Source organism: Bidens hawaiensis, unplaced genomic scaffold (assembly GCF_021521415.1).
Source record: "Bidens hawaiensis isolate Kalapana, Puna unplaced genomic scaffold, B.hawaiensis_p1.1 tig00033551_1, whole genome shotgun sequence".
Classification (NCBI taxonomy): Eukaryota; Viridiplantae; Streptophyta; class Magnoliopsida; order Asterales; family Asteraceae; genus Bidens; species Bidens hawaiensis.
In genome coordinates, this window is record NW_027495761.1 from 139,612 (window position 1) to 164,137 (window position 24,526).

The 24,526-nt window shown below is 32.8% G+C and overlaps 1 protein-coding gene and 1 pseudogene across 2 annotated transcripts; one reads left to right on the forward strand and one right to left on the reverse strand.

Moving 5' to 3' along the window:
* Positions 1 to 10,847: 10,847 nt before the first annotated feature.
* Positions 10,848 to 19,986, forward strand: LOC143585080 (putative acyl-activating enzyme 19; annotated as a pseudogene). Its single transcript, XR_013144488.1, has 14 exons — positions 10,848 to 11,021; positions 11,710 to 12,138; positions 12,740 to 12,936; positions 13,729 to 13,932; positions 14,197 to 14,912; positions 15,473 to 16,018; positions 16,101 to 16,176; positions 16,524 to 16,654; positions 16,749 to 16,857; positions 17,373 to 17,432; positions 17,517 to 17,601; positions 17,689 to 17,753; positions 18,435 to 18,494; positions 19,678 to 19,986. The product of XR_013144488.1 is annotated as a putative acyl-activating enzyme 19 (transcript).
* A 3,267-nt stretch (positions 19,987 to 23,253) lies between these two features.
* On the reverse strand, positions 23,254 to 24,132 carry LOC143585076 (uncharacterized). The gene is made up of 3 exons (XM_077066950.1): positions 23,991 to 24,132; positions 23,646 to 23,882; positions 23,254 to 23,579 (listed from the first exon to the last, which is right to left on the reverse strand). Exons 1-3 carry the CDS (start codon positions 24,130 to 24,132, stop codon positions 23,254 to 23,256), a joined length of 705 nt encoding a protein of 234 aa, XP_076923065.1.
* Between the last annotated feature and the right edge of the window lie 394 nt (positions 24,133 to 24,526).

The window sequence follows — 24,526 nt, forward strand, 5'->3', positions numbered from 1 at the left end:
AACTGATACAAATTACTTGCTCATTGTTTAATTGATGATACTCACAATATTGGTTTGCTTATTTCTTATATATTATATTATCACATCAAAATCTGGTGATTACTTACTCAATCTTGTGCTGACAAATATATTATATTTTATACGCATATTGCAGGTTACCATATGGTTTGAAGTGAAGATATAGATCACTTAGAACGGACTATAGGCTATTTAAATAAATAGACAATTTATTTGGATATTTGTTTTTAGATTTATTTCCATTTGGTTGAGATGGCGTGTACTTGATTGAATTTAATAAAGTAACTCAGATATTTCAATTTAAATTGTATGATAGTGTCTTTTGAGCTATTAATAATCAGTTCGCGTCTCGGCATTTACGTCTTAGTTTATGGTGTGACATCCTATTTAACTCCCTAACCACCTTACCACCCCGCCAAAGTGGGAATGACCTTTAATTCACGAGTTACTAGGATAGTATATATATATTTTCTATAATTATCTCTTCCATAATACTCTCTCTCTCTCTATATATATATATCTTATTTATTCAGCTAAAATATTTATAATTTTCTAATTATGTTGTTTAATTTAAATTTTAAATAATAATTTTAGTTACTTCATAAAGAAAAATAAACTTTTTTAGAGTTAAATAATAAATAAATCAAGGAACGGAACATATTTCGATGTATTCTTTTGCGTAAATTACGATTTTAATCATTACGGGCTTTCTTTTTCGGCTACTATAGTGAGTCGGATATCTTACTGATACAGTAACATAACGAACCATTACCAATTAAATTCCTGTTGGTCTTTGTGCGTACTGCGCGGTTTAAGTAACACTAGCTAGTACGCAATATAGTTGTACGTATCACTCTAGATGTATAAATAAAGAAAGAAAATGTTTGTGTTTCTTGTTTTCTTGTTCTTATGAATTAGTTTGATAAATTCATTGAACTCGCTTAAAACTTAACTAAAGCCTTGAAAGACATGAAAATCACTTCTCAAATGTTTATTTATCATATATTTATATATGTGTATGGAGAAGGCAATTTCAATACATACTCAATTTTAAATATCTAGGATCGTTTGTCCAGAGTGACAGGGAAGTAGATAGTGACGTGGCCCACCGTGTCCAAGTTGGATGGAGTAAATGGAGGGCAGCTACAAGAGTTTTGCGCGACAAGAGATTCCCAAACAGGCTAAAGGGTAAATTCTATAGGGTCGCTGTTAGACCGGCGATGTTATATGGAACAGACTGCTGGGCCATCAAGAAGTCACATGCGCGTAAGCTAGAGGTTGCAGAAATGAGAATGTTAAGGTGGATGTGTGGGCACTCACGATTGGACTGGATAAGAAATGATGTTTTTCGAGAGAGATTAGGGGTTGTTAACATTTCAAATAAGATAAGAGATGGAAGATTGAGATGGTTTGGACATGTTAAGAGAAGAGAGACGATGGCTCCTGTCCGATCTGTATAAACTATTAGTATAGAGGGGAGGAGGGATAGAGGACGTCCCAAATTAACTTGGGCTGAGAGGATTAAGCATGATTTGCTAGATTTGCACATCTCCGAGGACGTGGTTGAGGATAGGAATTCTTGGAGACGTAGGATTAAAGCTAAGGTTAGGAGAAATGTAGAGTTTTGATTCTATTCTATCATAGGGGGCGTTTCTTCACCTTATTCCGAGTGAAAATGATATATTACTATAATACACAATCCTCAAATTAGTATTTATAACACATATTTAGTATTAAGCGCTAATATCACTATTATTAATTTTCCATATTTAGTATCACTATCATTACTAATATCACTATTAATGATCTATATTCATTACTAATATCACTATTATTATTGATCTCATGCATATGGTTTTTGAGCCGGGGGTATCTTTGGAAGCAACCTCTCTATCTCTTGGGATGGAGGTACGGTTTGCCTACATCCCACCATCCTCAGACCCTGCTAACAGTTTTTCTATTGATGGGATTTATACTGGGTATGGTTGTTGCTGTTGTACTGAATTTTAAATAGAGAACAAAAAATAATAATAAAAAAAACGTTGAAGATATGTAGTTAATTATTTAAATAGTATCTAAGAGCATTCTCAACATGTTCCCTAAAATTATGTGAGAGGGATTTGTAAATTATATGGTATGGTTGTAAGTAGTTGTGAGTAGAGGAGAGCGAAAATTTATATGGGAAAGTTAAATTTGAGATTTCACTGTAGATACTGTATAACTTTTTTAATATTTTCATAAAATAGTTGTGAGTGAAAGAGATAGAAAATACAGTGTTTTTTAATATAATTATATGATATATATATATATATATATATATATATATATATATATATATATATATATATATATAGTAGGGTACTGACTGGGAATGCTCTAAAACCGTTATACCTCATACTTTACTCACTCTCATTGTCCCTCTAGCTAAATAACAATACATTATTATACTATATTATCATAATTTATTATTAACAAAAAGTTTGCAGTGTACACCTTATTTTGTTTGTGTTGTTAGGTCGACTCAACCTTTTAGGAGGTGTAAGAAAAAACTAGAATTCATAACTTTTTTCAAACGTTATTGTTGCAAAACAAAATAGCTAACATAAATATGAATGTCTTTTCAAATAAGTTAAGAGTCATTTTTGTCATTTAGCATGTTTTTTGTTTAACTTATGATCTAAATTGAAGACTCTATATATATTAGGGGCTAAAGTTCTAGTTTTAGTTTACTCCTCGTAAAGCTGTCACTCTTTTTTGCACCATCCAAATACTTTTAACTTGTTAAAATAAATATAACAATGAATGAATGCTTAATTTAATAGAAAATGAAGTCTCTATCTATGAGCGCAATTAACTTAATAAATAATTGCAATTGGTGGTGTCATCAATCAAGGCATCAAACTTTCTACGGGCACAAGATTAACATTAAATTGTCCATTAATTTATCCTCAAATCCGGTAGTCCCGTTTACCATATAATTTATATTAAGTATATTGTAATAAAATAATACTAGTGTGTTGATGCAAGGAATTATTCTTTCTTTTTAACAGATAATTTGGATAACTAGCGGATCAATGATTTATCCGTTCATCTCTATTTCTCAAGTAGTGGAGGCAACCTCTAAGAGAGGAGGGGACACTAGTGTGACTAGGGTGTATGACTTTCAAATCATATGACAACACTGTCGCCACCCTATTAGGGTATGATACATGGCTTCATTCATGGCAAAAGGTTGTCACATAAAACTGATTCGTTTGTGACATTTATTGTAATTTGAGAACTAAAAAACAAACAAAAAGTTTTATGGAAGTTGTGGGTAGATGTTGTTAGCAATTTTGTGGTTTGTGAGTACTTGAGGATAGATATAAGTTGACAGTACAAGATTGGGCAATGCATAGATAGTACCCATGAAGGGGCTAAAGTGCCCCTTCCCCTTTAGAAGAAACTCATCATAGGTGAGAAAACTCCGTAGCCCAACTTAAAACCCCTTATTTTTTTTATTATATATGAGACTTGAACTCAAAACCTCTTCTTTTTAAATTGAAGTTTTTGAATGTCTCATCTCAACCACTTAATATAAAAATCATTAGCAAAACAATTAATTATAGGTCATCTTTTTATTTATTATTTATTTTAAACGACTAAATGTTACACATTAAACCATTAATCTCTTATTTTACATCCCACAAAAGTAGGAATAACATGGGCTATCTATATAAAAGCTAAAATTCTATACCATCAAACTTTATGCCATAAGAAAACATTTTTATCAACTGCAATTAATATCAAAACAAATAGTATGGGCCCCTATTATATAAAAGAATGACTTTTTAATTATTTTATTAAAAGTAAGTTAGAGACTCGACCCTATCCACTAACTTTTATGGAACTACATTAAAAGAGAATCCAATTCAACAAGTTCCAATACCTAATATAATGTTAGATGATGAGACCACTCTAGGGATTTTTTAAATAAATATACTCTAGGATTACATAAAAAAGCATAAGAGCATTCAATGTAAGTAATTTATATTTATGTGAATGGATTCTTTATATATTATGAAGTAATTGTTCATGTATGAATGAAAGCATTATTGTTTATCAGTAAATTTGGTAAGACATTGTTTATATTATATAATATTTTAATATATTTTTTAAAATGATTGTGAGTGAAAGAGAGAAAAAAGACAATGATAATGGTATAAAAATTATTATTTAATTAAAAAGAAGAGTATAATAGTGATTTTTTTATGTAATTATAGATTGAATAGCTACCGGAAATATTCTAAGTACCAAATATATATATATATATGTATATGTATATATTTATATGTATATGTATATATATAGGGGATGGATGGTTCAGGAGAAATTTATTTTAGTGCAAGAAGTGCGAGAAATAATTTCTGACCCTTGATTAAGATTGATCTATGGCCTACATTAATTATGTTATTTTTGTAATTATTGATATATGTTTTTAATGTATTTTAATAATAAAAAAAAGGTTAGCCTTGTAATTATGTTATTATAACAAACATAGAAACCCCCCTGGTCATTGAGAATACCATGGTTCATGCTTACTAAAACTCCCTAAATTAACACATTTCACAAATAATACAATTTCTTTCTTCATTCATGCAAAGATTCATTAAATAACACCTGCCTGAATTCATCACAGACCCATCGAAGATTTATCATATATTCAAAATAATTACCTTGTTGGAGATTCGGTTTCAAGGTTATAAGATAGGTCCGTTCTTGCTTGAAGAAAATATATCGCCTGTGAAGGTTTCATTGCGATAAAGGTTAAGGTTCTGTTCTTATTAATTTTATAAAACATGTGGCTTGGCGTAGACCTTCATCGCATGACGACTGATCAGTTATACTGTTTTTTTTATATATAAAATTAGGGTTTTCATGTAAAAATTAAGGTTTTTATTTTATCTAATTTAACGATTTAGGTACTTATATTGAATTAAATACATTTTAGTTTACTGTGATTTGTTATAAATTGGGGTTTTTATGTTAAAATCCTTTGTGATAAAACTAAACTATTTAGGTTATGTAATATGTTGGTGTAGTTAGTCTTGGAAAATTGCTTTTTGTGGGTGATGTGCAGGTTCATTTTGCTTGATATGTAGGTTACTGGGCGATGTGTTGGTTAACTCTGCTTTTGTAGTTAATTGGGCGTTGTGTAGATTCACTTTGTTTGATTTGTAGGTTACTAGGTGATATTCACTCTACTTTTTGTGGGCAAGGTATTGATTCGCTCCATTTTTGTGTGTATTCTCCAAATTGAGTATATATTTTTTGTGTGTAGGTAGTTTTGGTTTATATGTAAGTTGTTTTATTTTAAGTGTAGGTTGTTTTGGTTTATGTGTAGGTTGTTTTGGTTGTTATTTTAGAATATATGTTATGTAATTTGAAGGCTGTGTAGGGTTGTTAATTCGCAAATTTTGTATTGTAAGTGTTTATTTGCAAATTCAAAATATTCTGTTATTTGTAGGCTTTGAAGCTGTTAATTTTAAATATAAATGTCATATGTAGTTATGCCATTATATGTTTTGTTTGTTATAGAGTATTTGTATTGCATAGACGTTTGTTGTAAGAAATTTGTATATGAATTCTAAAGAGTTGTGGGCAAATAGTGCTATATATGTTTGTTTGTGAGAAATTGATATGCCATTTTTTTTTCTGGTGATGTATATATGAAAGAAAGGAAAGTTTGACTTACAACTTTGAAGTGTCTATTACATTCAATAATGTCCTTGAAGTTGTAATGCGAATTCTTGATGAAGTTGTATCTTTAAAGTTCAAGATTTATAACTACTTGGTGCATAATGTTGCTTGTAGTGCAAGAGGGAGCACATATTGCGAAGATGACTAGGATCTCTACAATGGTAGCAAGTACTGGTATTAGGAACACCGGTTTGAGCATGTAGGGTAGTAGTGGTTCTAAGGGTAGGTTGAACAAATCGTTGTGAAGCAGTTTGAGTACCGGGCGGTATACGGAAAATGTTAGCAAGGTGACCATAGCGATTGCATTGGGTGCAAAGTCAGCACGGGGATTGGGTCGGATGATGATAGTTACAAATGGAGCATAACGGAAAAGGTCCGGAATAGGGTTTCTTGTTAGGAGCATTTTGGTTGGAGGGTTGAGGGTTGGTTTGGTTAGCAACATAGTTTTGGTGGTTGGATTTACGTTTGCGGTGAGAAGAGACGTCATTGCGCGGAGTGGGTTTGGGTTCGGCCTTAGCATCGGTTGAGGATTCGGTTTGGAGTTTTCCGAGGTAGGTTTAGAGTCCTTGTGAGGTAAGGTTTCATCTCTAACAGGGTCATCAGGAAATGAGGCAGCAAAAGCAATAGTTTCCTTGAGTTCCTCCCAAGGCATACTCGTAGCAATCCCAAGCATAGCAGTTGCAAATTCCTTAGTGATCATAGCAGTCAAACGGCGATCACGAGCAACTGACGTACGATGTTGATTACGACGATGATTTCCTAGGGAAGACATTCTACGAGGACCAAAAATGAAATTTTTATGAGATGATGGGTAAGTTGTGTGAATAAGTTGATTTGAGATAGTAGAGAAGTGTAATAAAATTTGGGCTAATGATGACTCGAGGACGAGTCGGAATTTAAAATAATGTGAATAATTTTTGAGATATTTAATTAAACAAACAATGTTTACAAAAATTCAAAAGTAAAATGTTATTGGGTTGGGCTTTCCATGGGCTTCCCATGGTAGCTCGAGATCTCAAATAAAATAACAAAACATGTTCAATGAGTTGGCCTCCCATGAGCTTTCCATGGCAATTTGAATGGCCCAACTAAATAAAGCTACATAAATCTTATGAATTGGGCCTCCCATGAGCGTTCCATGGCAATTTATTGGCCCAAATAAAATAACGAGTAACAAACAATTAAGTTGGTCAGTCCATGAGCGTTTACATGGCATTTAACTAATCCAACTAATTAACGACTTATCAAATCAATGGAATTGGTCGGACCATAAGCGTTACATAGCAATTAACTAGCCCAACTAAATATCGAATCAACGAATCAAATATAAGTAGTTGGTGTATCTCGAGAACCACCACGAACGATACGTTCCAACCAAAAATCAAATTGAAAACGGGTTGAGAAATAGATAGTTGGAGTGTCCATGGATTTACATGGATTTTTCACCCAACTAAACATTTAAAAATAATTTAAAACAAAATATTGGAGGTTCCCCGAATTTAGCCACGAACCACCGTGAATTTGGTTTTTATAAAAGACGTGCAACCGTTTAGCCGGTTACGTTTATTACTTAGAGTTGCGGTCGTATGACATTTGTCATACTCCCATGCCCTAAGGAGAGAAAGTAAAAACAAAACACGGAAATTCTTAAGGAATTTCCCAAAATAAAAGGCAATCTAATAAAAATAAGAGGATTTAAAAATATTTTGAAAGTGAGGCATAACCTCAGAATTCGTGTGTGTGTATGCACAATAAATAATAATAAAATATAAATTAAAATAATTAACTTATATAAGCTGTGAACAATTTAAATAACACATAAGGCAGTTCAGATAAGCATATAAGGCAGTTCAGATAAGCACGTATAGGGTCCTAACATATGACTAGGATAATTTCTAACGACCTATCTTATAACCTTCGGCTCTGATACCAATCTGTCGCACTCCAACCTAAGGCGGAAATGTCGGGGCGTGATCCGATTGCTCACAACTCGAAGATACTATGAAAAATAAAATGTGACAATATCTATTAAGTTAATTATTTCCAAATACAGTGCACAAACATTCAAAATACAAATGAATAATTTAAAACAGGTAAACCAAACAAGTCTTTAAATAATAATTGTTTTCATTAAAACCCTAAGGTCTTTCTAAGTGTCCATACTTCAACTTCAAATCAATAGCAACCTGCATATGCGTAAAAAACAGAGTTTGTCAACAACACATATTAAGTGAGTTTATCACCAGTTTTTGACACTAAAAATAATGTTAATATAATAGATAAAAGAAATAAGCAAAACGTAATGAATGCGGTAAGTAAATCAAACTATGAACAATTAAGGTGTCAATTAAACCATTGCCAAGCGAACCAGGCGCTGGTAAATCAACCATGAGCAAATAATAATAAGATCGTTGCCAAGCGACGGGCGTGGGTAAATAATATGAGAACCCTATACAAGGGGATATGTTGGACCTCTCCGAATACGAATGCGCACATAAACAAGTAAGCACGTAACAAGTATATTTGATTAATCACACATAAACAAGTAAGCACGCAACAAGTATATTTGTAGAACTTGTAAATTAACAATCAAAAGCCGAAAATGAGAGTAATTTGAGGTGCGCTAAACATTGAGCAGAGGTTAGAGATTCTTTATATAGCCTTAATTCAACTTATTACCCAAAAATCGTCGTAATTATGTATTAATTGTAATATGGTTAAAAATGGAATAAATCAAGAAATTGACAAGCTGTAAACAATTTATTAAATAGCACATAAGGCAGTTCAGATAAGCACGTATAGGGTTCCTAACATATGTCTAGGACCATTTCTAACGACCTATCTTATAACCTTCGGCTCTGATACCAATCTATCACACCCCAACCAAATGCGGAAATGCCGGGGCGTGATCCGATTGCTCACAGCTCGAAGATACTATCATAAATAAAATGTTACAATATCTAATTAATTATTTTAATTCAAATGTACAAACAATAATCAAATACAACAAAACAATTCAAATAAATAAATACAATCAATTAAATTTAAGATTGTCTTCAATATAACCTATGGTCTTGACTAAATATCCATACTTCAATCTAAGCAACCTGCATATGCATAGAAAATGGAGTTTGTCAACAACACATGTTGAGTGAGATGATCACCAATTTTGAAACATTAAATAATAACACACAAACACACACACACACACATATATATATATATATATAGTTGATAAATGATAAATGCGCAAACCAACCATGTGATAATAATCAATCGAATGATAACAATCATGCATATAAACAAATCGTGTGTGCCAATGAAATCACTGCCAAGCGAATCGGGCATTGATTACAATGACTAAGGTTGTCGTTTTACCTTTGCTAAGCGAATCGGGCTCCGGTTACTAAGACGGTCGTATGATCATACTAATGAGAACCCTCTACAAGGGGATATGTTGGACCTCTCCGAATGTTATCAAGTAAACAATTAAACATGTAGCAAATAGCATATAGCATTCAACTGATATTCACACAATGATTATATTTGCGATTTTGTGTATATATATAGATAGAAAATATGAATAAGTACGCATATGTCCCCAAAACATTTGAAAACAATAGATAAAAAGGGGAATGATCATACTCACCTTAGACGGAAGGCAAGTGATTAATAAATTCGACAAACGAACTAATGATTTAAGCGAGTCGTCCAATACGCGTCCAACGAGATTTATGATCAGAATCTAAAACTTTGTGATATGAAACTATAAATAAAAACGAACTTAATGCCGCTGGAATCAATCCAAAACGGATGAGTAGCACTCTAGTTATGTTGATTTTAATGTTTAAACGAGTCGAGTCTGACCAGAATTCAAACTTCGAGTCAGGATTCGGGTTTTGGGAAGAACCCTTAAAATTAAGTTACGAGAATAAAAGTCTTCTGGACCGAACGTTGAATCTGACTAGAAGCATGAGAAAACGATAAGTCAAACTTGTTGACTGTTTTACCCTTTATCGGGTTTTAAGCGATTGACCAGTCAACACCCTTCAATGACCGAAATTGATTGAAGGCTATTGACTAGGGAATGTGTATGAACGATTCTACAGTTTACAACTTACCCGGAAAGTGAAAGGATTGACGAGAAACGGAAGTCAAAGATCCTAAAGCAAGCAAAGTCAACGAATAAGTCTTGAATCTTTAACGAAGATGCAAAAACCGAAGGGTTGGAGGATGAACAGAGGTAGGTGACGGCTATGGGATGTTCTTTAGGGTTAGATTAAAGTTTACAGCATATGGTTATGTCTTGTTTATATAGGAAAATATAAAACGAACTAATTATGGGCTTTTGGCCCGTTTAGGTAAGTAAATCATACTTTTATGAATAAATCACTGAATATAATCAAAATATTTGATCTTGGATGATAAGAAACGAGATTATACTTATGTTTCAGTTATAGGATTGTTTCTTGGCCCTTAATTCTCTCTAATATGCCTAAAATAAACGATTTTATACCTTAAACGAGTTAACGAACGAAAACGACTTACGATTCTGGTGCAGGGGTTCCAATGCGCTGCGCGACCACCATGGGGGTGGCTGCCGCGCGGCGCTCCGGTGAACCAAGGGTGGAATTTCATTTTTACGCTTTTAGTCCTTTAACTTTGATATTTTGTCATTTATTGAACTTTTTAGGAAATAAATAGGAAATGAACAATATGTAGAGGATGAGGGGGCCTAAAGTGAACATTATAAACTTAATTACTTATAAATACTTGTTTTTGATTAATATTAAAGATCTAAAAATGTTTCGTTCATAAACGAGTACGGGTTTGGAAAATCCGAAATGTTACAATCTCCTTATTTGATGTGGAGGTTAAGAGCATGTTTAGGATTGAGTTTGAAAAATGCTTATTAGCTTATTGGCTTTTTCAAAAAGCCATTTTAAAAAGCCAGAATTTGGGGTTTTAAAAAACAAAAAGATTTTTATGATTATGAAACACACCATTTAATTTATTAGAACATTTAATTAATAACCACCTTACAAACTCAATCCCAAGCATGTTCTACATAACGAAATCCCACTAAATCCTCCCCAATTTCGTAAAAATGTGGTGTTGCGTATCACACGAATTCTATAAATCTGCTTCCAAAAACTCTGACAAAATCGCAGTGATTGAGGCAGAAGATGGCACACGCTTCACGTATTCAGAGATTCTACAAGCCGTTGACTCCCTCAGTCGTCGTCTACGCTTCATCCTTGACGGTATGCTTGAAATGAGGTTTTATTCATGTTTTAGGCTCCATAGATTGATGTTTATGTTTACTTTTATAATAAATAAATAAATATTCATTTGATTTGGTTATGTTTATTCATCTATGCTCCTTTGTTTAAACTTTTTAACAAACGGGCCTACACGAACACGCATATTTTCTTAACGAACAAACACGAACAACAAACCCAGTTCGTTTAATTGCTCGTGTCCCATTCGGTTCAGTTACAAGATTGCCAAAGTTACGTTTTTTTTCAGGATCTATGTTCGGTTATGCTCGTGAACTGTTCGCTTGTACTTTTTAACAAGCGAGCCTAATTGAATAAGAACACGGGCATTTTCTTAACGAACGAGAAAACCCCCTTCGTTAAATTGCTCTTTAAAGGAAAACAAACGAACACGAACATGTCCTATTCACATTCGTTCGGTTCGTTTACAAGATTGCATTTTTTTCAGGATCTATGTACAGTTATGTTCGTGGACAGTTCGCTTATACTTTTTAACAAACGAGCCTAAATGAATGCGAACACGGTCATTTTCTTTACGAACTAGAAAACCCCGTTTGTTTTATTGTTCGTGTTTGATCGTTTGTCTGTTAAAGTTAAACGAACGAACACGGACATGTCCTATTCGCGTTCATTCAGTTCAGTTACAAGATTATCAAAGTTTCGCTTGTTTCAGGACTTCGCTCTACTGACGAGCCGGCAAATGCTCCAAGAATTGTGGGGATTTATATGGTTCCTTCTGTGGAGTATATAATATCTGTTCTTTCGGTTATGAGATGCGGGGAGGCGTTTATGCCACTTGACCCTTCATGGCCCAAAGAAAGAATATTATCCGTTATTTCTTCGTCAACTGCCAATCTTATTATTTGTGATTCTATATTGTCTGATGGAAATAACAATGGCCACATCAGCAAAAATCATTGGCTCATTGATAGTGGCGGTTGTTCTGTTTTCGTATATTCCATGGAAGACAACGATAACAAATATTTTGGTCACTCTTCTTTACTTTGGCCGTGTGGAAATAATAGCCCGAGATCATTTTGTTACTTAATGTACACGTCTGGATCGATTGGTAAACCAAAAGGTGTTTGTGGTACCGAACAAGGTAAGCGGTAAGTTCATTCGTTTCATTAAAAGCAATTTAGATTATGACCGTTCTACCCTTATTTTTTTCGAAAACATTAAAATTTCTTATTTGTCCATTTTAACTTTATATATAAGGATCATTTCAGAATTTCAAAATAGTTTAAGAAACTTTTAAGAACTCTTATAAACCGATCGTATTCTATATATATAAATTGGTTACTGCGTATTTTTCTATTGCACGTTTATGTAACTTGGTTATTACGCATATGTAAACTTGTGATTACATATAATAAGTGATATGACTACCTAAAACTACCCTCAGAAAATGTTAAATATCAAATATAAAATATAAATATATAAAACAATCGGACTCCAAATTTTTATAAACAAATCTCAAAATATCGGTTTAAAAGTAGTATATATGAGAGGGGTAGAATTGTCATAAACCAAAAATCATTTAAAAGGGTGTATATAACAGTTTATGTTTGGATGGGATATATATATATATATATATGATATTTTTATTGGTTTGTAGTTAAGTTTATATATCTTAACATGAAACCGCTATTAAGAAGGGTATAATTTATGATATGTTGTTTTTTTCTTAAAAATCTTTTTAGGTCTTGTGAACCGGTTTTTATGGATGCAAGACATGTATCCTTTATGTGGTGAGGAAACTTTGCTGTTCAAAACATCCATAGGTTTTATTGATCATCTGCAAGAAATTCTTGGTGCTTTACTTACTAGTTGTACTTTAGTTATTCCTTCTTTCAATGTGCTAAAACAAAATGTGCTTTCAATAGCCGATTATTTACAGGTACGCTTATTTTCTTAATCAATTTCTATCTGTGTAGGATTTATTAAATTAGTAAATTCTGAAAAGAAAATCTCAGCAACTAGTTACATGAAGATGCTGCGATATAATTCTCCTGTTTAGAAATGTGCATCTACTCATACTTATAAATCTCTTTTGTCGATGAACACTAAACAAAAAATGGTAACCCAGGGGTGTTAATCGTGTCGTGTTTGCGGGTCCAACCCGACACAAACCCTAAAATTATGTCATACACGTGAACCCGTACACGACCCTTTTGACCAAAAGCTTTTATTGTTTTTCCATATTAATAATTTAAATTTACATTTTTACAAAAAAAAATTATATAAAACAATTACATTTTAAGTATAAAATCTTTGTCAATTTTCTTGTTATTTTTAACTTTGGTGTAAGATAACCAATCAATTTAATTTATAATGTAATATATATTTACACAAAATAATAAATGGTTTGAATGCGTCAACCAGTGAACCTGTCAGGCTGAACCAAACACGACCCGCTTATTTAAATGGGTTCGCGGGTTTAAACTGAAACTGACACGAACCTGTTTTTACTGACCTAAGCCCGTGAATTTCGTGTTGGGTTTGTGGCGTGATTTTTGTTTGGTGTCAGAAATTGACATCCCTGATTTCTTTTATTAGAAACCATCTTTATGAAAAAAAAACAAAGTTTGAATACTGTACTGATATTTGGAGCTCTATTTGTTAGCATGTTTTGTGCTAGAAGAAGCTGTTTTTAGTATATCAAGTTTCATATTTTTAAAATTATTGGCAGGATTACTCTATTAATAGGCTTGTTGCTGTACCCTCACTAATGAGGATACTTCTTCCAACTCTTCAAAGTTCACATATTTTGTCGATTCAGAGTTCGTTAAAGCTGTTAATACTATGTGGAGAAATCTTGCATTTATCTTTATGGAAGTCTCTTACAAAAATATTGCCTCATACTGATATCTTGAATCTCTATGGTAGTACAGAGGTGAGTTGGGATTTTATAGGGGCGCAAACGAGACTAGGCTCGATCTTGGCTCGTTTCGATCTCTATTTCTAAAGCTCGAGCTCGGCACGTGAGTTGTTTTTCAAGCTCAAGCTTGGTTCAGGCTTGGCTCGTTTGCTAGTAGTTTTTGCTCGGCCAGATCGAGCTTTTTCTTGACTAAAATACCCTTTAATTTAAAAAAATTAGAAACTATATTTCACTATAAATGATTTATTTAATTTCTTATATTTTAAAATTTCATGTAAGGTTTCAGGTGATTGTACATATTTTGACTGCAAAAAACTATCATCAATTTTGAAAACTGAGTCACTCAGTACTGTTCCAATAGGAATACCTATTCCTAACTGTGAGGTTATACTTGTTGGAGAAAACACACCTAATATTGGAGAAATATATGTTTCTGGTCTTTGTATCGCAGCCGGATACTTTAATCATGACATCATGCCTCTCAACACTGTAAAGAAGCTTCCAGAATCTTCTTTTGCCACTCTATTGATGACAAGGAAAATCATCATTACTTTAAAACAGGCGACTTCGCTAAAAAACTTCCCGGTGGTGACTTAGTTTTTATCGGGAGAAACGATCGTACTGTTAAAGTAAACGGTAACCGAATCGCGTTAGAGGAGATTGAAAATACAATAAGAACACATGAAGATGTGGATGATGCTGCTTTAATATTTAAACATGGTGAAGGTGAAGTTGAACGTCTTGAAGCGTTCATAGTTATGAAATCGGGTCATGGTTTTGTTGATAACTGGGGTTCGTGTTTTTGTGGTTGGCTGGTTGATTGGCTTCCACTGGCGATGATTCCTAATCGGCTCGTTTTCATTGATTCTTTACCGATGACTTCGTCTCAGAAGGTGGATTACAAATTATTGGCCAGTTCAACGCGTTCCATGTCGGATAACGTTACGGAAAGTGAGCAAAATGCTAATGGAAATCTACTGCAAACGATAAAAGAGGTTTTGGTCTTTATACTTTCAACAACTTAAATCGAACCGAGCGAAGACGAAAAAAGAATGATCGTGTTTGTTCATTTAACTTTAACCGACTAACGATCGAACACAAACAATTAAACGAACGGGGTTTTCTTGTTCGTGTTCATTCGTTAAGAAATGAACCTGTCCGTGTTCATTCATTAAAAGTATGAACGGAAGATTTACGAACGGACATAACTGAACATAGATGAACGAACATAACTGAGCTAAAACCAATTGTTATATGCGAACAATTAAAAGTAAATATGAAAGACAGTGTGTCGGGACTCGGGCCTAAAATTTTATTAAAACTAGATTAAATAGTAATGAGCCCAAAAAATTAATTGAATATACTAACAAACGTAAATGTACAAACTTAAAAAAAGGTATTCTAACGAACACAAATGAACGAGCATAAATGAACAAACACGAACATGTAATGAGACAAGTTCTCATGCTCGTTTGTATATAAAATATGCATGCATATGGCACTACAAATTTGATATCTTATTGAAGAATTAACATATATGGCACTACATATGCAGGCCTTTTGTGATGCTTTGGCTGTTGAAAATATCAACAACAATGATGATTTTTTCACAATGGGTGGTGATTCAATTTCAGCAGCTCACACTTGTCATAAATTAGGCATCAATATGAAATTGTTGTATACGTTTCCCACTCCTTTAAAGCTAGTGACCGCTCTCATGGATCCTAAAATTACAGTTCCAACTAGATTACATAGGGCCACAAGGTACTCATCTGAAAACAAATAAGCCACATGGCAGGTTACTTGGTGAGCCTGATGCTGAGAATCATTATCCTCACAAGGTTATCAGACGAGATGGAGATTTGAATGTCTCATTTGCAATTACTCGCGGCAACAAAATAATATCCGGGGAGAATTATGACATCAGCAAATTATTTCAAGAAACAAGGGTTGGCGAACCAAAAGGTTATATAAGAAAACTATGGAAAGTTCATATGGAGTCTTGTGTTGATGCATCACCGCTTGTTGTTGTGAGAGATGATGACATGTTTGTGTACATTGGATCTCATTCACGCAAATTTGTTTGCATTAAAGCCTCAAGGCAAGTATCTCTATTTTTTAAATTTGTTGCATTATATAACATTTTAGATGTTATGAACTAATGTTAATGACGCTAATTGCAGCGGTTTTGTCCAGTGGGAGGTACAATTAGAAGGAAGAATAGAGTGCTCGGCTGCAATACTCGCAGACTTTTCTATGGTTGACTTTTACTTCAGCAAGCATCACACACACATATGTGTGTGTGTGTGTGTGCATAAAAGGAGGTTTTGCCTAAAAAGTGTAAAAAGGAAACTAACACATGGTGTGATAATTTTTAGGCATGGTGATAAACCCACACCATGTGAAGATAAAATCTGACACCATATTCACCAAAAAATAATAATAATAATAATAAAAATAAAAATGCTAACCTAAAAATTTAAGACACCATGTGATAATAATAACCTTTTTAAACTTTTTTAGGCAATATTTTCTTTTTAGCATAACCCAACACGCATATTCATTTAGTATGCATATATTTATTTTGGGTATCAGTTACTTTTTAGGTTGTAGTTGGATGTTACAAGGGTAAAATATATTTTCTGAATTCTTCGGATGGAAGTATTGGGTGGACGTTTCAGACAGGCGGTGAGGTAAAGTCACAGCCAGTGGACGATAACCAGAGGAATCTAGTCTGGTAACTTTCACTTTCTGTATACACACACATATATATATATATATGTTTATATGTATATATTTCATTTGATAATGTTGTACATAACAATACACAGGTGTGGATCTTATGATCATACTCTGTACGCCCTTGATTATCAAAATTACTGCTGTGTTTATAAGCTAGATTGTGGTGGAAGTATATACGGGTCACCTGCAATCAATGAAGTAAGTTTGTATTTCACCTCACATTCTTAGTTGCTTGATTGGGAGTAAATACGGGTGACCTGCTTGAACATAGATTAACAAACATAATCGACATAACAGAACAAACACGGATGGGACATGCTCGTGCTTGTTTGCTTGATTTCAACCAAACAAACGATCAGCATAAACACTTTTTTCGAAGTTTTCTTGTTTGTGTTTGTTCGTTAAGAAAATAAGCGTGTCCGTGTTCATTTATTTTCGTATGTTAATGGTAAAACGAGCGGTTCACAAATATTAACGAATGAACACAAGCGAACATAGATGAACAAACATAACTGAACGAACACCAATTAAAGTTAAAAATAATAAACCAACGGACATAAACAACCGTATGTGAACGAATGTTTATGAACATACATAAGCGAAGGAGACATGTGTTCATGTCCGTTCGTTTATTAAATAAACAAACTTCTTGCCGAACAGTTAACAGGAGGCCTAATTGTATACATAGACCGATGTTTCTTTGTTGATTATAGGTTGATGAAAGGCTCTATTTTGCATCCACCAATGGTTATTTGACAGCACTATCCTTAAAAGTATAAACAACTTTTAAATTAATTGTCTTTTTAATTGTTTATGATCATGTTACTTTTTACAGTTTATTTATCTTAATCATGCAGGCTGTGCCATTAAGTGTCTTATGGATGATAGACCTAGGAGCACCCGTCTTCGGTTCTCTATCCGTTAATTATTATAACGGCAACGGTATCTACAATTTTAACCTTTAACTATAATAATGCTGTTAAGTTTTTAATTAATATGAAAGTCCACAAATTTTAATTACTTTTGCAGTCATTTGTTGCTTGGTGAATGGACATGTTGTAGCTGTTGATGTGAATGGATCCATCCTTTGGAGGGCAAGTTTCTTCCTCTAATTTAATGACAATAATTTTATAACAAAAATATCATATTTACTCAAAAGAAAATTCCTAACGTCAGATATTTTTTTTTCCAATTTTATATCTTTTATACCCTTGCTATAAAAACTTGCATTAAATGTGGGCATAGAGAGAAGGGTATAATGATCATATTATGTTTTGTACGTAATGAAAAGGGTTAGATTGAAAAATTGAGTATTTTGAATGGTATTATTAATTTCATATTTTTGTTAGGTAATTAAAACTGAAAAAACAAACCCAAACAAATAACGGTTGGTTTTATGTTTTCATAAAATTTAAACTTTTGGTTTGGTTTTGGTCTTGCCTATAATCAAATCTGAACTGAATTTGGGGATTTTCATTTTTGTTTTTGAATTTTAAGTAATTTATAAGAATTTATAAAATTGTGTTACTCAAATATTTTAGCCTGAATGAATATTTAGTTATAGATTAACAAAGGGGCCCAAATTCATTTTCTGGGTCAACTTTTTTTAACCTGAAAATTTAAAGCCCAAATGGTAAAGCCGAAAAAACTGAACGTTTTTTATAAACTCAAAAGACGTATTGTCGGTTTTAGGTTCGGTAAAATAGTTTGTAAGATCTTTCCTGTCGGTAAACTATATTTTTCATATGCGCTAACTTTTAAGGTATAAATTTCAGGGAATAACTGAAGGCCCTATCTTTGCGGGACCATGCTTATCTCGTGTTCTATATAACCAGGTTAACGTTCACTTCCATTATATATAGGGTAGCGTCCAAGAGAAACCCACAATTATGAGAAAAACAAGAAAACTACTACCAATCATTTTTTTTTTTTGAAATTTAAAAGAGAAACCAAAAATAAAATAAAAGAAAAATTTTTAGCTCGCGGAGCTACATATCTATATGTAGCTCACAAAGTTATATATACACACACATATATAGGGAGATGATCAAGAGAAAACTTATCTTTAGTGAGAAAACTTAAAAACTCCTAGAAAATTATTTTTAATTAAAAATAAAAAATATTTTCAAAATTCTGTTTTTGCCATTATTCTTATAATGTCTTACCCTTTGCTCGAAAAATATAAAATAAAAATTAAAAAAAACCGCTGTAATGCACATACGTATTACTGTGCGATACTGTTGTATTACGCATGTGTATTTTTAAGTTTAATAGTATTTAATGACATATATTCAATTTTTGTGTATTGTATATGTGTAGTAGTGTTGTATTATATGGAAAAAAAAATAATAATAAAATAAAAGTCGATGTAGTGCGCATGTGCGTTAATGTTGTATTACACATACGTACTAATGTGTATTCGATGTGCGTATTAGTCTTATATTGCATATATATAATAGCGTGTATCAAATATGTGCAATAGTGTTGTATTTTATGCAATACAACACTTTTGCATATATGGAATGTACACTATTACACATGCGCACTACACCGACGAGATTACCGTCAAGGTTTTTTTTTTTTTTTTTTAACCAATAACAACATATAAGAATAATGGAAAAAAAAAGAAACTTAAAAATAGTTTTTTAGAAGTTTTTAAATTTTCTCTATAAGAGGAGTTTTCACTTGATCCCACACCCCCCCCCCCACACACACACACACACACACACACATATATATATATATATATATATATATATATATATATATATATGTATATATATCTTAATCTTATATGAGGTACATATATGATATATGTGTAGCGTACAAGTTACACATATATCTACACATATTTTTTAAAGTTTTTTTTATGTATCTGACCTTATTTTATAAGAAGAAATGTAAAAAAGTTAAAAAGTGGACTGATTAGTGTTTTCATATCTTTTTAGTTTTCTCATGGTCCATATATATAAATATATAAAATAGACGGGAGAATATTTATATTATTTTCTGCGACAGGTGGTCATATGATCCCGAGATGGAGGAGTGTATTCATTTGGTTTGGATGCGGGAAATCTAGTGTGGAAACATGATTTGGGGGATCCAATTAGTTCATCTGCTTATATAGACGAAAACTTGCGGTTGATTTGTGTTTGCACCGCTTCCGGTAGTGTAGTTGTTTCAACAATGGAAGGGGAAGAGTTTGGTAGGGTAGACATGAAAGGCGATATATTCTCTTCTCCGGTGATGATTGGTGGCAGGATTTTTGTTGGTTGTAGGGATGATTATTTGCATTGTCTCGGTGTTCAAATAGACCCATGACATGATTATTTTAGGTTGTCTTTTTTTTTTTTTTTTTTTTGTATATAATTATTTTGCTTTGTGTATTTACCCTTCGAAGCTTGTTTTGTATATTAGTTGGCCATAGATATTTTCTTATGCAATGGGTCAAATGCGTTAAGTTAGTAAAGTCATGCCATCTGTGTTATTATTAAGACAGTCAACACTATAATCAATTATGTTCACAAAAGTGTAGTTTTCATTCCTTATGTTCAAAAAGCACTCCAATCATCCTTTACATTTCAGTTTTGTAACATGTTTCACTTTTAGGCTAAGTTTTGGCTATTTACTCCTGAGGGCAAAACAGTAAATTTACCATTCCTTTAAATAAAATGAGGAACCACCAATAGAGTGAGATTCTTCAAACAATTGTTAGCTTTTCACTTTTATGATCTTCTTGTATCATTAGAGCATAATCTATCCTTCATTCACATCTTTACAATAACACTAAAAACATTCTCTTTTGTTTAGTTTAAAAAATAACTTTTTTTATTTGTATAATTATAGTTTTTCTCTCCGCTCTATAATTTATAAAAAATCACTACATTTTCCCTAAACTTACAAAAAATCAATACAGTTTTGTTTTCCACCTTATAATTTACACTCACAACCACTTAAAACTCCACCATATAATTTACAAGCTCCCCTCACAAGATTTTAGGGGATAGGATGAGAATGCTCTTATTAGAGCATTCCCAATGGGTTCCTTATACATAACTTCATTTCTAAAATTTAGAAAATAATCTAAATAACCATTTCCAAACTCCATTTCTAAATTTTAGTGAAATGGTATAAGAAGTCTCCAAATTTAGAGTGTCGCCACAACACTCTATTTCCAACTACCTTTCTATAAATATATATTAGAAATTAATTTATATTAAAAATGATAATAAGACAAAATAGTTAGAGTTGAGATTATTAATGGCAAAAAGAGATAGAAATGATAAAAAAAAATAATACAGAGATGAGAATGGAGAATGAGTTGGGAGAGGTTTTTAGAAAATGATGTATAAATTAAAAAAATTATGTTTTTGGTTAAATTTTAAAGATGGAGATAGAGAATCCATTGGGAATGCTCTTAGACCATCAGGTGTGGATGTCATGTTGTTTCTTACTTTACAGTGTCACGTCAACGTCATATCATACTCCACTCCACTTTACTATCATTTATAATACCATAGAAATAATCACCAATTCACCACTTTCCTCTATTTTCAAATAAAATAATATTTGTATAACTAAAATTAAATTTAACAAAAATATATTTAATACAACTAAAAGTAAAAATAAAATAAAATTAGGTTCAATAAAAATAAATAAAATAACAAGAAATAAAGTTACTTAATTTAGTTAAAAACATTGATTTATTATATATAATAATTAAGAAATTTGGCAACGCAACCATGCGATTGGTCCATGTGGCATCACGTGGTTGGTCAGCCTTTTTATTTGATTTTAATTTGTTTTTTGTTTTTAAATTCGTGTCGGCTCGCTGCCGTAAAATACAGGTTTTTTTTACCGTTGATACCGTCAAATGGTCCGGCCAAATTCACATTAGCTCTCAATCGCAACCTAAGGTTTTTTTCCCCGCGGGTTTTTTTATTCCATCGATTCTAGGCGAATTCACATCAGGTCACGACCACAACGTTCGTGTATTTTTGGTTTACGCTACATTTTTTTATGTGAATATGTTAATTTATTATATTTTGAGTGTGGAAGAATTAACTTATTGCTATAATTTTGTGTCGTAACCTGATACCAACCGAACTTGTGTCTGTTCACCACAACAACACATGGTTTTCTGTGTACGATTTAGTCACGACAACGTCGATTCCGACTGAATTGGCGTTAGTTCGCAAACGCAACGCGTGGTTTTTTTATGGGACTTCTTAGAAAAAGTTTTAAAATGTTAAGAGGTCAAGGATACGATGGAGCAGATATTCATGATGAAAGTAAAATGTCTCTTTGCAAAGGAAACTTGGAAATAAGGGACTTAATTTATAAGCATAACGAGGAACTTCGTAAATTACCAAAAGTTTAGGTAATAATCAGTATTTATCTCCAAGTATTCAGAAAGATGCTGCTAATTGTTTTGAGGAAGAAATTCTAAATTCTATTTTCAAAGGCATTGGTGATGATGATATATTTGCTTTGCTAGTTGATGAGTCTAGTGATGTGTCAAAAAAGGAACAAATGGCAATTGTTTTGCGATATGTTGATATACATGGACTTCTAATAGAGAGATTTGTTGGTCTTGTTCATGTAATAGAGACTTCTTCTTCGGCCCTCAAATCTGCTATCGACACTTTTTGTTTTTTTCAAAATATGGAATAAGTTTTAAAATGTTAAGAGGGATCGTGGTTTATAATCAACGTGCACCAAAAATTGATTTGACAGTTTTCAACGCAACCATGCTCCAATGATTGATTTGACAGTTTTCAACATAAATATGAGTTGGCCGATTTGGTCCGGGTTTCAAAACACTGCTCATGATAGAGGGAAACATATCAACCAAACGTAAAAGTATTTTGTAATGAGAATTCCGTATCACGGGTCGTATAAAAGAAAGCTCTTGGTTTAATTCACTCCCTGTTTCAAGTATGCCACTACCAATTTCTTTTTCTACCCTTTCTTTTTCATTTTCACGGAGAATATCTGTTAGTTTAACATTTTAAACATAAATTTTAAAACTTAATCCATCGTGGTTTGCAGTGTGAGAGCAGTGTGAGTTGATTAAAGTATGGAACCGCAAACCGCATTGGTAGTGGCATACTTGAAACATGGAGTAAATTAGTAATCAAATCAGATATAAAAACTAGCCCGGGTGAAATATAGAATTCCATCTTGTACCCGGGCTAGTTTCATATTTCAAGAATATCTGCTCCATCGTATCCTTGACCTCTTAACATTTTAAAACTTAATCCATATTTAGCAAAAAAAAAGTGTCGATAGCGGACTTGAGGGCCGAAGAAGATGTCTCTATTACATGAACAAGATCAACAAATCTCTCTTTAACAAGTCCATGTATATCAACATATCACAAAACAATTGCCATTTGTTCCTTTTTTGACACATCACTAGACTCATCAACCAGCAAAGCAAACATATCATCACCATGCCTTTGAAAATAGAATTTAGAATTTCTTCCTCAAAACAATTAGCAGCATCTTTCTGAATACTTGGAGATAAATACTGACTATTACCTGCAACTTTTGGTAATTTACGAAGTTCCTCACTATGCTTATAAATTAAGTCCTATATTTCCAAGAAATTTCCTTTACAAAGAGACGTTTTACTTTCATCATGACCACGGAAGGATAATGCATTTTTCAAACATAATCTGCAATCATCAATGGTAGCATTTAGCCGAAGTCGATTTGCTCTCTTCACAATATCATCTTGCTTATGAAAAATGGTGATGATAGACTGTTTTTTATTTGGTAGATCTTCACATCTTTTAAGTGCTTTATTGTGAGCACTACTAACATCACCTTCGTGTGACCTTAATCTTTCCGGTTTATTCCAAGAATTAAATCCTTCTTTTGAAAATACATTACGCCCACCTTGGTTTCCAACATGATCTGCAAATAAGTAACAGCACAAACAAAATACTTTGTCTGCTTTTATTCTATACTCTAACCAATTACCATGATTATCAAACCAAGTGAGACTGAAATGTTGCTCTTTACTTCCCATCTTTCTTTTTGGGAACTTATGACCACGTGGTTGGCAAGGTTCATTAATCCAATACTTTCTCCGTATCTCATCTCTTTGATTTGGGTGGCAATCCAAAATTCTTTTCCTATATGCGGGATCCCAAGGAAGATTATCTAGATCAACTAAACTAGGTCCAGAGATTGGTTTATAAAAACTTTCCATAGCACCTATAGGACAATAAATTCTAGTAAAAGATCAATTCTCACAATATTCAAGCAAGTGACAAAAAAAAAATTAATAATATGAATCATAACTTTTAAGTTCTAAATTCTAACAGTGAACAGTTGCATTTGCATACGGAACATTACCCAAAACAAAGAAATAAAGAATCAACAAACAAAGAAATAAAGAATCATACGAACTTGAACTTGGATGGTTGCTTACTCGCTTGAATCTTGAACCATCTGCATCTGCCATCTTCTTTGTTTTATTAGGATTTTAATATTTTAGGGGTTTCACTTTCATTAACAAATATGGAGTGCTGGGCTTGTTTTCATTTTATTGGGCCGGGCTATTTGCTGGGTTAGAAAGTTCGAACTTAGGAGTAGAGGTGTACAAAACCGGTTTTTAATCCAAACCGAACCGGTTTATAAATCAAACCGGTTTGGTCAACCACTGGTCAAAACTGGTTCGGTTTATAAACCGGTTTAGACACAAGATAGGCCAACCTAGTTAAGTCGGTTCGGTTCGGTTTATAAACCGGTTTAACTGGTTTTAGCAGGTTTCAAACCGGTTTTTCTCAAACCGGTTTGGTAGATCTTAAGGGGAACCGGTCCTAAAAATGACGTTTTGGGTTGGTTTGGGAACCGGT

Excerpts from the sequence above, each read along its gene's own strand:
- LOC143585076 (XM_077066950.1), bottom strand. The coding sequence starts at position 24,132 with ATGGCAGATGCAGATGGTTCAAGATTCAAGCGAGTAAGCAACCATCCA. Across the intron at positions 23,883-23,990 it reads TGCAAATGCAACTGTTCACT|GTGCTATGGAAAGTTTTTAT; the intron begins GTTAGAATTTAG and ends ATTGTCCTATAG. Across the intron at positions 23,580-23,645 it reads CACTTGGTTTGATAATCATG|ATCATGTTGGAAACCAAGGT; the intron begins GTAATTGGTTAG and ends ACTTATTTGCAG.